The sequence below is a fragment of the Pseudophryne corroboree genome, chromosome 1, assembly GCF_028390025.1.
Source record: "Pseudophryne corroboree isolate aPseCor3 chromosome 1, aPseCor3.hap2, whole genome shotgun sequence".
In the NCBI taxonomy this organism is placed as follows: domain Eukaryota; kingdom Metazoa; phylum Chordata; class Amphibia; order Anura; family Myobatrachidae; genus Pseudophryne; species Pseudophryne corroboree.
The window spans coordinates 711,944,934-711,960,739 of NC_086444.1; the positions used below are offsets into that span (position 1 = coordinate 711,944,934).

At 45.4% G+C, this 15,806-nt stretch overlaps 1 protein-coding gene across 7 annotated transcripts in view; it reads left to right on the plus strand.

Moving 5' to 3' along the window:
* KDM4B (lysine demethylase 4B) overlaps window positions 1-15,806 on the plus strand; it is a 381,078-nt gene that overhangs the window by 270,186 nt on the left and 95,086 nt on the right. For all 7 annotated transcript variants that reach the window (XM_063915024.1, XM_063915015.1, XM_063915040.1 and 4 more), the window contains one exon: window positions 7,079-7,193. In XM_063915024.1, the coding sequence (XP_063771094.1) occupies window positions 7,079-7,193 (115 nt within the window). The remainder of the gene's footprint in view (window positions 1-7,078; window positions 7,194-15,806) is intronic.

Genomic DNA, 15,806 nt, shown 5'->3' on the forward strand with positions numbered 1-15,806 from the left:
GCCTGTACTGCGACCGAGACTCCTCGCAGTAGCGTTTAGTGAACATAGACGCAGCGGCTACGCTGCAATAGAGACCCCTGGTAGCGTCTGAGACGGAAGTGAGGCAATCAGTTCATGGCGGGAGACCGACGGAAACTGTTCATGAACTGGGTGGAGGGGCGACCAGGAGAGCGTCTGACTCCCCACCGCTGACATCAACCCTAGGGATCGCAGCCTCATACTATTCCTGGTGCCTTATGATCCCTAAGGCCTAGCGCTGTAGCACCCGTGGTGGCGGCGCGCCAGCTGCTGTTTGGTAGTCTCCTCCCAATACAGTGCGGCTGTGTCAGTTATTCCCTTTCCAAGTGGAACCAATGCCTTACCTTCTCCCCGTGCTCTGGCCATAGCCTGGTCACGTCTGCTGGACCTGCTAGTATATCCGACACAGACGCCCGTCAAGACAGCATTTGTACCGTGGGTAAGCGTTGTTGCGACCCGGCGGAGAGTTTTTGGAGAGACTCTTTCCAATATGTGTGTTAGGAAAAATCATTCAGAAAACGTAGAAGTAAGACTATAAAAATAAAATTAGAAAACTTAGGGCTGTCAAAAACAGCAGTGCTGCCGGCTTCTGCCGCACCAAACAAAAAACTGATTTGCCTGAGCCAGTGGGTGGGGATATATGGACGAGCCCGTTGCATCCTGGGAGGACTGTAAGTTTGTGATCGTTTAATGCCAATCCGATGTCGCTCCATCATATCCCATTGTTATCTTGTGGATAACCTGTGGACCCTGCCGGAGAAAAAGAAAATAGGATTTTGGTACTTACCAGATAAATCCTTTTCTTTGAATCCACAGGGAGCACTGGACGCCCGCCCAAAGCAGTTTTTACCTGTCTTGTGGTAGGTTCAGTGGATCTTATGGTAACACATTCTCACCAACATTTTCAGATGTTAAGGTGATATCTATTATTGTGCCAACTGTTTATTTGCCGTTACGTTATGTGTCAACTTTATTGTTATCAGTTATGTTATAATGTTATATGTAATTCTCTATTGATCATCCGCTCTATCACTCCTGTTCGGCTCAGTAAAGACACTGAGGTACCTTTTGGGAGTATGGAGGGGGTGGAGAGTTACTAATTTAAGTATTTAAATGTGCCTAACCCTCCTAACGCCCCGTCCATATCCCAAGAGTACTCCAGTGCCCCCTGTGGATTCAAAGAAAAGGATTTATCTGCTAAGTACCAAAATCCTATTTTCCCTGTTAAAGGGAAGTTCATGGTGGTGTCGGGAGAAGAGAGAGAGACAGTAAAACAACTGTCAATGTACCTATGATATCCCGCATAAGTTTAACATCAAATAGCTTGAGGTATAGACAGCTGAGTGCTTCTCCTTTACTCCACTGCTGTGGCTTAACATGCTCACATACAAGGTACTGGGTTCCGATTCCGCTGAGTACATTGGGGGCCATTCAGAGTTGATCGCATGGTAGCAGTTTTTTGCAGCCGTGCGATCAGATAGTCACCGCCTATGGGTGAGTGTATTTTAGCATAGCGAATGTGTGATCGCTTGTGTAGGAACTGTGCAAAAAGTTTTTGTGCAGTTTCTGAGTAGCTCTGAACTTACTCAGCCACTGCGATCGCTTCAGCCTGTCAGGTCCCGGAATTGACGTCAGACACCCGCCCTGCAAACGCTTGGACATGTCTGCGTTTTCCACGGCACTCCCAGAAAACGGTCAGTTGCCACCCAGAAACTCCTTCTTACTGTCAGTCTCCTTACGATTGGCTATGCGAATGGATTCTTTGTTAAATCCATCGCACAGGAATGATCCGCTTTGTACCCATACAACGCGCATTCGCATTGCGGTGCATGCGCAGTACTGACTTGATCGCTGCGCTGCTAAGAACAGCAGTGTGCGATCAAGCCAGACTGACCCCTATTGTCTATTGTCCTAATTAGTAACCGTAGATTTCAGTGACTTTGGGAGATACAGTAGGTCGGTTTAGCCTGCCTGCATCCTCTGTCTGATATCTAACATGTTTGCTTTGGGTTATAACAGATTTTTTGGTATATATGGTATAAATGAGCAGATGTGTGCAGCCATCCAAAATTCTTTGGGTTATCGGACTTGTCTGCTATGTCTGATATGTATAATATAGGTTTCTATAAAACCCATGAATCTACAATGGTCTCAACTGTTGTACTGTACTGTTCTATACACTAAGGTCTGGGTCTCATTCTCAGCAGAGAGAGAGTTTATAATCAGTCTGGTGTGTTTTTTTCTGCACTTTTAATAAGCAAGGACCTTGTCTTTCAACCATATACAGTGGTGGGTTCACTGGTCTTTTCTTCCACTCTGGATACACTGGTGTGTAAAGCATCTGACTGAGTTGAGCCTGTGATTTCCAACCTTAAAGTTTGTACACACGATGAGATCATTGCTAATACTATGCCCAATTTTGACTTGAACTCCCATAGAGCACAGCTAGCACAGAGAGTACAGATTTTGACTATCTGTGCTTGAAATTTTGTCTATGTACGATTTTGACTAATGGTGCCCATACACTTGTGCGATGCCCCGCGACGCAACATAGCGGGGCATTGCACCGGCAGTTCAGGTGCGAGGAAATCGCACCTGAACTGCCTAAGTGATTATCATGCGATAGGATCGCATGGTAGTCACATGATGGGCACGTCACCGCCGACCGCTCCCGGCGGGTGCCCATCACACATCTCAGTGCGATTATATAGCATGTGTTTTTAAAAACACATGTGATCGCACTGCGATTCGATAAATATTAAGTGCAGCACATACTATCTTGAGACGTGAGATTCGACCGGCGTGCCCGCACATCGCATCGAAAGGTACCTAAAATGTGCATACAATCCTTCAATTTCTCTCACAGATGCGGTCGAAATCGAAGGTTCGCACCGATTATCTCACAAGTGTATGGGCACCATCAGTGCCAATTTTGACTATACTTTGTACTAGATAGTAGATTAGATAGTCAAGATTGACTTGTCTGCACAGTCTATCTAGCCTTACAACACCGACCCCATGGGAGTGCACAACCGGATCGAATTGGTATCGCAAGCTGCCTACACCTTGAGATATGCATTAACTTTCCTTAAGATTTTGACTATCTTAGATTTATCTCACCATGTGTACACACCTTTAGAGAGGATGTAGACATTCGTTTTCTTTGCTTTTTTGTTTTTAAACAAGCGATTTTAATAGTTTTACACGCAAAAAACAATAACAGAACAAAAGCCAGAGCTAACTAAACATATGCCTAATAGGAGCAGCATCATGACAATAAGAATATTAACCCCTTCAGTGGTGTTTTTTTTTTTTTTTTTAAATACACACCTCCCATAGTGTGTTTTTAAATTTAGGCAATGCAGGGGTTAAAGTACAGGGGGAGTGCAGAGGGGCGATCGCCCATGGGGGACGCCCGCGGACATGCCACCGTCAGAGCTTATTGCTAAAACCCTTATTCAGTGTTTTTTTATTTATTTTTTTATTTAAAATATACACACCGAACGTGTTTTCAAATACACGGCAGTGCAGGGGTTAAAGTGCAAGGGGGAGTGAGCAGGCGGGGATCGCCCGCGGGATTCGTCCGCTTTAGCGCTGATTCCCGGTCGCATTAATTCATTACACTGTTAAGCACGCCCCCCGGCCAATAGGAGTCCGGGGGGTGGGCTTAACTCCATAATGGCTTATGCTGATTCCCGGGCGCCGTCACGCTGCACGGCTGTACCCAGGGAATCAGTTAGTAGCATGGCCGGAAATCTTCCGGGGTAGCCCAGAAGATTTCCGGGCATACCAATGAAGAGGTTAAAGGTAAACACAAATTTGATGACAAAATCAAAATATAAGTTGTGAAAAATATACTTTTATGTTCTCCACAGAATTTATTACACCACTCTCAGTCCTTAGTATTGAGTCTTCGGTTGGATTCCCTTTGCTTGAGATGTGGTACCTTGGATGCTGGTTATTGGTATCTACTGCGGGCATGCAGGGATGTTCAACTGTTCTGGTCGGGGGTCTAGAAGTGCATGTGTGATAAATCCTGCCTTGTCTCCGCTTCACCCTCTTGTGGTCTTATCTGGTGTTCTCCTGGAAGAGTCTTATAAATATTTAAATAGCTGACATTACCTAAGATTATTGTGGCCAGGCATTGGCTTGGGGCTCATCCTCCTGGCCATTCTAAATGTATAGCAACAGTGAATGATCGGAAGATGCCGGACAAATATAAATTATGGTCGCTATGATATCTATGTAGCTACGGTCGCAAATGGGGTTGTGGGAGGTGCTGGTCCTCTGTAGTAGACCCTGGAGACTAAACACGCACTTTCTTTAATTGATCATATTGTCTAGCATGGTATTTTATATTTGCCGTTGAATACACATCATAGTGTCTCGAGTGCAACCAAGTATCTGGGGCTACTATTGAGTGTTTTTTTGTTTTTTACAGGTGATGCAGACATTTATGATGTCACAGGCTGTCTCTAGTTGGGAATTTACCCTTCCTCGGTTTAGGCCTCAATTATCCACTACAGATGTAGACACTCTCATCTAGCCTGCAGCTTGCCGTAAGTATGCGCGCTCATGGGAATACATGGGTGGCATACTTGGGTGCACATGCCTAGATGCGGCACATTTGCCCATTGCACTATACCACAGACTGGATGAGCGTGGCTACATCTGTACCTGTGGGGAATCTGCTGGCCACAGGTGAAGCATGTTATTTTAATGAACATGAGCACTTTTCTTCTGGCCTACCTTGGTGTGACCGTGGGTGTTCTAAATGGTATGCCCAAGGGTAACAAACCTCTGGGTTCAGGTGCTCTTAGGGTTAGCTTTCCTTTTATCTGCCTAATATGTGTTTTTCTTGCTTCAGCGTTGCTTCAGAAGGTTCTACTCCTACCGCTATATCTTTCTTTGGAAAGGAGGGGTAGCTTTGTACAGGACTGGACTTTGAGCTGCAGTGGTGTTTCTGCCTTTGACTTTTCTCAGTGCCCTAAAACAGTGTCTGCAGGCTTACACCACCAACCCAGTTTCTGGATCGGTGGCCAGCACTGTAGTTAGGGCTGCCATAGACAGGCAATGGCTCATTTTCAGAGTGGTCTGCCTTACTGTGTACTGATTTGAGACATGTCAACATCCTTTGAACTGTAGCCCAGGTTGTCTGCTATTATCATCCTTACGGGACCTTTTTTTCTTGGGCTATGGCTGCTTAGCTCTTTTTCCCTAGGCCTAGGCATATGTTCCTAGGTTATAATTTCTGAACATTTGTTTGGCAGGTTTTTCTTCTTTGTTTGGGGAGGCTAGGTCAGGGTTCTTCACAGTAATCCCTGAGTTGGCATTGAGTCCTATGTTGAGGTCCTGGTGCCACAACAAGTTGGTATTTATGGTCTACCTCCAAAATCTAGTGGATCTGATTTGGCAGTGGCAGGGCTTCTGCATGTGAGTCCCTCCTGTTCACTTTAGGGATCTTTGGGCATTCTAACCTGTTTTGCTGATCTGCTCACTGTAGAGTGTATTCAGGGAACCTGTGGGTTTTGACATGAGTGTCCTGAAATGTCTTTACATGCAGCTTCTAGGTGGCTTTTCATCATGGCAGCTGAACAGAGAGTTGAGGTCGATCACTGTTGGGTTGTTGGATTCTTTATTGGACCATGTCAAAACCATCCATCCTACAGCTCTTCTGCATATGTACTTGTTCTGCTTTGCAACCTTGCATGCCTGTGGCCCTGAAGGCTCCACTCTGCTTACAGTGGTTGGATTTCTGGTTGTTTTCTTCAGCAAATGGGATGGTAGCTGTGCTTCTGGTCTCTTTTCTCCTAGTTCTACCTCTGTGCTGCTATATGTTAAGACTGGGGTGGCGCAAGCATTAATTTTCTGGAGTTCCTCATTCAGGCCGTCTTGTTGTGCCTGCTTTGTTCTGGGGCCCACAATGTTCTCTGGCTGGCCTGTTCATGTTAGTCCATCATTGTCTCTGTCACTTTCTTGGTTGCCTTAGTACAGAGCCTGATCCAAGTGTGTGCTACTGGAGTGTAAGTCTCTAAAATTTACCTCCAACATTGGCTGTATTGGGGGAAAGATAGCACTTCTGACCAGGGGGTTTGAGTTTTCTCTCTTCCCAACAACATTCTGTAGTCCAATATGAGCCTTGATGGCTCAGTGTGTATGTCATCAGCTTATGCTGTACAAGGGCTGGGTCACGCTAGAATGAATTGCTGGTTGTTTTGGATTCGTCTTAGCAGTGGTCTGCTTACGACCCATTTCTTTTTGGCTCATCATTCTTGAGGCGATAGTCCGTGCTTGTTCAGGCTACAGTTTGCTTTGCCATTGCATTTTTCATTTATGGGAGTCAAGGGACTGCATGGTTTTCTTAGGCATTTGTGTTTGGTCCATTACTCCTGTTGATTCACTGATTGGCCCTTTTCTGGGCTATCAACCATATTTCTGCAACAGAGGTTTCAAGCGCCTTGTCTTGCTGAGTTGTTCAGTTCCTCTGTTTACTGGTTGTCTGAGCTCTGGGCAGCTTTTGAGCGTCTGATGCTGAGCAGTGTCCCCCCAATTGGATCAATGAGAAAATGTTTTGTTTTGTTTTTGTACGTGCTGTTAAGTCCTTTACCCTGAATCCATCTGGGGACACTGCATTCCTACCCACAAACGTTTTCTCGTTTTCGTTTTAGTAATTTACGTTCTCTTCTTTTTTTTTTTTTTTTTTTGGGGGGGGGGGGGGGGGAGTCTTTTTTTAAAGTTGCAGTATTCATAGGGAATGTAGAGGGTAGGATCTTCGGTCTCAAAGTGATAGTTTGTTTTAAGTGCCAGCTACTTGCAGTCTCTTCCAGCAACCCAAGGTGAGCGGTGTCCACCAATACCAAGACAGTGGTAAGTTTCAAAATCCATTTTTTTTATTTCAGACATTAGGAAAATTCTCAAACTCCAGGGAAAGTAGGAGTCATCACATTATATACGTGAATGTTTTTTTTTTTTTGTCTCTATTCAGCTTGCTTAGGATTTAATTCTGCTTTGGTGATTTTGAGAAAATTAAATTAACTGTTACAAATTTCCCTTCTATCAGCATCCTGTCTTTTTCTCTAAAATGGAGATTAAAAAGAGCAGACGTCATCCACTGGGTAGGCCACCAGCCCGCTCTCCTATGTCTGTTGTCAAACAGGAAGTGTCTAGTGATGATGGTAAGTAACATATCTGCTTGGCAAAAGCTATAATAAAATATTTATTTTCTCTGTGTTTCTAAATCCTTACCCTCATTATCTATAATATTTCCACTCCCATCCTTTTCGTGTGATAATTGTGCTATATACACTTGTTCGCGTTCTTTTTCTCCCTGTCAGAGTTTAGATGTGCTAATTCTGGCATTTACACATCTTCTACCCCATGCTCTTACTGTTTTCCCTGGCCAACCCTTTGGTGGGCATAAGTGACCAGGAAACTCCCACATATACAAGTCTAGCATCAATTTAATACAGTGACTGAACACACATGTCAGTATTATGGCGGAGCACAACACAGAGATCATAATTGATCTTGTTCCAGTCCCTTACTGTGTAAAAGTAAGAACACTGCATTGTTTTCCATTCAGCACTAGACAAAGTGAGGAAATGACTGTAATCATACAGTAGTTGATATCCTGCACATTAACATATACCCCTTTCAGATCTAAATCCTGGGTCTGAGCTGGGTTAATGAACCCGTATAACAGCTTCTCAAATCCCACTCACATCACACTTTGGACCCAGGTTATTACCACGTCATTGCCTTTCATACTGCAACCCCGAGTCTGTCCTGCAAAACTGTGTAAGTCATTAAAAGGGGACATAGGCTCATAAAGACTATTCATGAAAAGTAACATAGTTAGTGAGGTTGAAAAAAGATACATTGTCCATCGAGTATAATATTCCCTATTCTATTCTGCTTAAATGCAGTATCCCCAGATATCTTCATCCGTAAAACATTTACCCCATTTTTAAACGCATTGACTGAGTCTGCCATTACATCCTTCTCTGGCAGAGAATTCCAAATCCGTATAGCCCTGACTGAAGAATCCCTTCCTGCGCGGAGTACGAAATTTCCTCCCCTTAAGCCTTAGCGGGTGTCTTCGTGTTTTGTGTAGATATCTCTTGATAAACAAGTCACCTGATATTGCTCTGTGTATTCACCCTTTATATATTTGTAAATATTAATCATACCATATACTTTAGCACTAGATAGTTAAGATTGACTTGCTTGCACAGTCTATCTAGCCTTGCGATACCAACCCCACAGGATAGCGCATCGGGATCGCAAGGTGGCTAAAATCTTGCAATCTGCACTAACTTTCCTTGCGATATTTGACTATATAGTCAAAATTGCAAGGATAAATCTCAGTGTGTATGAACCTTAAGACGTCTCATTTCTACTGTAAACATATCCAACCTAGAAAGCCTCTCCTTATAGTCCAGTGTCTCCAACCCCTTTTTCAATTTTGTAGCTCTCCTCTGAACCTTTTCAAGTTCCAATATGTCTCTTCTATAGTTTGGTGCCCAGAACTATACACAATACTCAAGATGCGGCCGTATCAATGATTTATACATAGTAACATAGTTATTGAGGTTGAAAAAAGACAAAATGTTCATCTAGTTCAACCTGTTTTTATAATTCTTATACTAAACTGTATTTAACACTATTTTAACTATACTGACCCAGATGAAGTTAATAAGTCACTCCCTTTAGATGCTATATCCCTGTATATTTCTTTCAGTAAGGAATTTTAATCCATTTTTAAACATATTGATTGAGTCCACCATTACAACCTTCTCAGGTAGTGAATTACAAATCCTTATTGCCCTTACTGCGAAGAACCCTTTCCTTCGTTGGGTATAAAATGTTCTCTCCTCTTATCTCAGATGGTGTCCGTGTATCCTGTGCAGAGATTTTTCAATAAACAAATCTCCTGACAGATCTTTGTATATGTCCCTTTATATATTTGTAAATATTAATGTCTCCTCTTAGCTGCCTTTTTTTTAGTGTGAACATATCTAACCTAGAAAGCCTTTCCTCATAATCCAGTGCCTCTAACCTCCTAATCAATTTAGTGGCTCGCCTCTGCACCCTTTCAAGTGCCAAGATGTCTTTTTTGTGGAGCGGTGCCCAGAGCTGAAAACAATATTCCAGGTGCGGCCGTACCAATGATTTGTACAATGGCAGGATTACAAGTCTACTATTAGTGAGCACCCCCAAATCTTTTTCAGCTACCGTTTCTCCTAAATGTTTTCCATTTAGTTTATAGGTTGCATGATTCTTTTTCGTCCCAAAGTGCATAACTTCACATTTTTCTATGTTGAACCTCATTCTCCAATTATCTGCCCAAACTTCCAATTTAAATAGGTTGTTCTGTAGAGACTCTGGGGGTAATTCCAAGATGATCGCAGCAGGAATTTTGTTAGCAGTTGGGCAAAACCATGTGCACTGCAGGGTGGGGCAAATATAACATGTGTAGAGAGAGATAAATTTGGGTGTGGTGAGTTCAATCTGCTTTATTTTTACACTGCAATTTAGATTGCAGCCAGTATTTACCCTGCACAGAAACAAAATAACCCACCAAAATCTAACTCTCTCTGCAAATGTTATATCTGCCCCCCCCTGCAGTGCACATGGTTTTGCCCAACTGTTAAATTTCCTGCTGCGATCAACTTGGAATTACCCCCTCTGCATCCTTATCTGAGTTATTCTACACAGTTTAGTATCATCTACTAAAAATGACACTGTGCTTTCCAAACCTTCTCCTAGGTTATTAATATGTTAAACAGTAGTGGCCTGAGTACGGACCCTTGTGGTATTCCACGGAGTACTGGGGCCCAGTCGGAAAACATGCCATTAACCAACACTCGCTGTTCCCTGTTATCCAGCCAATTTCTTACCCCAGTACAAATAAAGGGCCTAATTCAGATCTGATCGCAGAAGGCAAATTTGTTCGCTAATGGGCAAAACCATGTGCACTGCAGGGGAGACAGATATAACATGTGCAGAGAGTGTAAGACTTGGGTGGGTTATTTTGTTTCTGTGCAGGGTAAATACTGGCTGCTTTATTTTTACACTGCAATTTAGATTTCAGTTTGAACACACCCCACCCAAATCTGTTTCTGCACATGTTATATCTGACTCCCCTGCAGTGCACATGGCTATGCCCATTGGCTAAAAATTTGCTGCTGTGATCAGATCTGAAATAGACCCAGTGTTTCCTAAACCAAGCTCTCTTAATTTGAAAGTCACTTGTGTCACTGTGTCAAAGGCTTTTGCAAAGTCTAAATAGACCACATCCACTGCCTTTCACTATTCAATATTTTCACTCACTTTCTCATAGAAGCTTATTAAGTTAGTTTGACATGACCTGTCCTTCACAAAACCATGCTGGTTCCTATATATAACCTTGGAGTTTTCCAAGAGTTCCTGACTGCTATGCCTTAATATACTTTCCAGTAATTTCCCCACTATAGATGTCAAGCTTACTGGTCTATAGTTAACGGGATGAGATTTAATTCTCTTTTTTTTTTTTAATATTGGGACAACCTCCGCTATTCTCCAGTCCTTCGGTATCATGCCCGATGTATTCGAACAAATCAAAGAAAATCAGATATAAAGGCTTTGCTAGTTCGGAATTTGGGGGGTCATTCCGAGTTGTTTGCTCGCTGCCGTTTTTCGCAGTGCAGCGAACAGGTTACTACTGCGCATGGGTATGCACCGCAAAAGCGCACGCGTATCGTATGGGTACAAAGCAGATCGTTGCTGGGCGATGGATTTAATGAAGAATCTATTGGCACAGCCGATTGCAAGGAGATTGACAGGAAGAGGGACGTTTGTGGGTGTCAACGGACCGTTTTCTGGGACTGTTTGTAAAAACGCAGGCGTGTCCAAGCGTTTGCAGGGCGGGTGTCTGACGTCCATTCTGGGACCAAAAAGACTGAAGTGATCGCAAGGGCTGAGTAAGTCCAGAGCTACTCAGAAACTGCAAAAAAACATTTTTGTCCTGCTCAGCTACACACGTGTCCGCACACTTGCAAAGCGAAAATACACTCCCCCGTGGGCGGCGAGTATGCGTTTGCACGGCTGCTAAAAGTAGCTAGCGAGCGATCAACTCGGAATGACCCCCTAAGCTCCATAAGCACCCTTGGGTGAAGTCCTTTTGGACCTGGAGATTTATTTATCTTAATTTTACTGAAGGTGCATATGCACCGGGCGTTTTTGCCCAGCGTGTATGCACAGCGATGTTCACATCGCTGGCAGGAAAATAGCTCCGTGCATACACACTGAGCGATTTTCCCTGTGCCCAGCGATGTTCACGGGGGTGAAGTGCTTTCCACAGTAGGAGACTGTGGAAAGTGCTTCACTCAGCTGTTCAAACAGCCCGATGGATGGCGGCAGCCATCGATGATGCAGGAGCGTGCATCAGCACTCACTGCTCATCACCCGGCTGTATACACTGGCCAAGTTTGAGTTCAAAGTAGCTCAAAACGACAAAAGTGAGCTACTTTGAGCTCAAAATCAGCCAGTGTGTATGGGCCTTTAGTCTCTCCTGGATTACTTCCTCATTTAACCAAGTACTTAGCAAAAGGACATTATCACAGCTTTTGCTGTGCACTACTCCTCCCAACTGGTCCTCTCTAGAAAACACTGATGAAAAAAATGTGTTAAATAAATCTGTTTTATCTTTGTCATAATTTATCAAGACACCCAACTCACCCTTTAATGGTCCTATGTTTTCCTTTAACCTTTTGCCGTTTATATAATTAATCTTTTCTCTTATGTCCTAGAAGTTGCTGGGGTCCACATTAGTACCATGGGGTATAGACTGGTCCACTAGGAGCCACTGGCACTTTAAGAGTTTGAGTGTGGGCTGGCTCCTCCCTCTATGCCCCTCATACCAGACTCAATTTAGAAAATGTGCCCGGAGGAGCCGGTCACAGCTAAGGGAGCTCCTAAAGCTTCTTTAGTTTTATTGTTTTCTAGAGTTAATTTAGGGAGGCTGCTGGCAACAGTCTCCCTGCTTCGTGGGACTTAGAGGGGGAGTAGTGTCCGCCCTGCGGGGTCTGAGCAACTATCTCCACTGACAGGACACTGAGCTCCTGAGGGTGCTGATCGTTAGCCGCTCCAGGCGACCGCTCACTCCCGCAGCATGCCGTCCCCCCATTACAGAGTCAGAAGACTTCGGTGGTGAGTGAGTCACCGGCCCCCCTGGCAAGCGGGGAGCAGGTGTGAAGATTGCGACAACAGGGTAGGGAGCGCAGTACTAACTGCGCTCCGGGGCTCAGCGGTACATAGTGCGGTGCTGTGAGGGTAGCCCTGATCCAGCGCCTATTCCCTACACTGGTCAGCAAGCCTGTCAGGGTCCTTGGATCGCTGCCAGCAGAAATCCTCAGGCCAGTATAATATAATGAAGAGCGGGAAGCAGCGTCATGTTCAGGGGGCGGAGCTTCTCTGCAGGGCGGACCCAGCAGCGTTCAGCGCCATTTTCCTGCTTGCAGTGCCTGTACACAGACACTAATAGGGAGAGCTGTCCCTCCAAGCAACTCCAGCTATCCTGTGCGGTACCACGGGGTTGTAGAAGGGGGGGGGGGGGGGGGTGGCTGTGTAAAGTCTGTAGTCTATTAAGGTACACAGTTGGTGCTGGTAGTTTTATTAGTTCTACCTCAGAAAGCGCTGTGTGTGGGTTGGCTCCAATCTCTGTGTCTCTCTGTGGCATACTTGGGGGGAAACTGTCTGACATTTCCCTGTGTGTGTGGGTGTTTAATATCTCACATAGCCATGTCTAGGGACTCTGTGTCATATGCTGCAGAAGAGGTTTCCTCTCAGGAAGGATCCATTCCATGTACACAGGATTGTAATGCTTTGTCTCAGATCCCTATTGTAGAACCTGAGTGGTTAACTTCTATCAAAGGAATGATCTCTCAGATCTCTATTAGGATAGCGAATACTGAGACTGAAACTCAGGTGTTGAAGAACACTATGGCAGTTTGGTCAGGTTCTGTTCCTATTCCTGCAAAATCCCCTAGCATGTTCCGACACAACACCTGAGCAGGTTGAGGAGGCTTACTTCACTGAACATAAGAAAGCCTTGCTAACTTTCCCTGCGTCGAAAGAATTAAACGCTATATTTGAAAAATCCTGGGAAAACCCGGAGAAAAAATTCCAGATCCCAAAAAGAGTTCTGGTTGCTTTTCCCTTCCCTGAGGAAGATAGGAAAAAATGGGAAAACCCACCCATTGTTGACGCATCAGTCTCCAGACTGTCTAAAAAGGTGGTTTTACCTGTCCCGGGATCTACCGTGTTAACACTACGCTCAAATCCATTTACACTGCTTCAGGAGTGGCGTTAAGGCCCACTATTGCCTGTGCATGGATTTCTAAAGCCATAGTAAAGTGGTCAGGCACATTACTAGAGGATTTGGATACAATGGATAGAAGTGACATTGAATTGTATTTACAGAACATACAGGATTCTGTGGGGTTCATGGTGGAATCCATGAAGGACCTGGGTACGCTGACTGCACGGGTATCTTCCATGTCGGTCGCAGCTCGCAGGGTGCTCTGCCTACGCCAATGGTCTGCAGACGCGGAATCCAGGAGAAGTGTGGAGAACCTACCCTACACAGGTCAGGCTCTATTTGGAGAAGCATTGGATGCGTGGATTTCAGCAGGCAACCGCGGGTAAGTCACCTTTTCTTCCCTCTGCTACACCTTCTACGAAGAAACCATTTTCTTCAGCTGTGCTTCATTCCTTTCGGACCGCTGAGGCAAAAATGTCCAAGCCTACTACCACTTTCTTTAGAGATGGTCATGCAAAATCCAAAAAGCCTGCACCCACAGGGCTCCCAGGACCAGAGACCTGCTTCTGGTTCCTCAAAATCCTCAGCATGACGGTGGACCGGAAAGCCTGGAGGACGGGCTGGTGGGTGCGAGACTCAGACGTTTCAGACATGTCTGGGTGTCGTCCGACCTGGATCCCTGGGTACAGGATATTGAGTCCCAGGGGTACAGACTGGAGTTTCAAGAACTCCCGCCTCAGAGATTCTTCAAATGAGGCTTGCCAACTTTGCTGACAGACAGGGCTGTCCTACAGGATGCCACCCTAAAATTGAAAATGTCACAGGTCATTGTCCCAGTTCTACCTCATATGCAAAACAAGGGTTATTTTTCAAACCTTTTCGTGGTACCGAAACCAGATGGTTTGGTCAGATCAATTTTGAACTTGAAATCATTGAACGCTTACCTGAGGGTGTTCAAATTCAAAATGGAGTCTCCCAGAGCAGTGATTTCAGGTCTGAAGGAGGGAGAGTTTCTGGTGTCCCTGGATATCAAGGATACGTACCTCCACATTCCGATTTGGCTGCCGCACCAGACTTATCTCAGATTTGCACTGTTAGACAGTCACTATCCATTTCAGGCACTACCATTCGGCCTCTTCACAGCACCGAGGGTGTTCACCAAGGTGATGGCAGAGATGATGGTTCTCCTCCGCAGACAGGGGGTGAACATAATCCCATATCTGGACGATCTGCTGATAAAGGCATCATCCAGGGAGATGTTGTTTTAGACAATTGTTCTCACGACTCGTCTGCTCAGGGAACACTGTTGGATCCTGAACCTTCCAAAGTCACATTTGGAGCCGACCAGGAGGTTGTCTTTTTTTCTGCGAATGATCCTCGACACAGAAGTGCAGAGGGTGTTTCTCCCGGAGGAGAAAGCGTTGGTGATACAAACAATGGTCCGGGATGTCCTGAAGCCAGCCAGGGTTTCGGTTCATCAGTGCATTCGCCTTCTGGGGAAGATGGTGGCCTCTTACGAGGCTCTACAGTACGGAAGGTTTCATGCTTAGTCCTTCCAACTGGATCTTCTGGACAAGTGGTCGGGATCTCATCTACACATGCACCAGAGAATACATCTGTCGCCGAAAACCAGGATTTCACTCCTCTGGTGGCTGCAACTACAGTACCTCATCTTCTGGAGGGCTGCAGGTTCGGAAATTCAGGACTGGATCCTTCTAACCACGGATGCAAGTATCCGGGGCTGGGGCGCAGTCGCACAGTAGGAAACCTTCCAAGGACGGTAGTCAAGCCTGGAATCCAGCCTTCCAGTAAACGTTCTAAGAGCGATCTATAACAGTCTTCTCCAAGCGGCCCATTTTCTGCAAGATCGAGCCATTAAAGTGCAGACGGACAATGTAACAACGGTGGCTTACATCAACCGACAGGGCGGAACGAAGAGCAGAGCTGCAATGTCCGAAATAACAAGAATCATCCTCTGGGCAGAAAAACACGCGTTGGCGCTGTCCGCAATCTTCATTCCGGGAGTAGACCACTGGGAAGCTGGACTTCCTCAGCAGACACTATCTCCATCCAGGAGAGTGGGGCCTCCATCCGGAGGTAACAGATCTTTGGGGTGTACCTCAAATAGACATGATAGCCTCTCATCTCAACAAGAAACTCCGGCGGTATTGTTCCAGGTCGTGGGACCAGCAAGCTGCGGCGATGGACGCCCTGGTGACTCCGTGGGTGTTCCAGTCAGTGTACGTGTTTCCTCCACTTACACTAATTCCAAGAGTTCTAAAACTCATAAGGAGAACAAGAGTTCAGGCAATCCTCATTGCTCCGGACTGGTCAGGAAGGGCTTGGTATGCGGATCTTCTGGATCTACTGCTAGAAGACCCGAGGCCTCTTCCTCTTCGGGAGGACCTGCTGCAGCAGGGGCTGTTCGCTTATCAAGACTTACCGTGGCTACATTTGACGGCATGGAGGTTGAACGCCAGATTTTAGC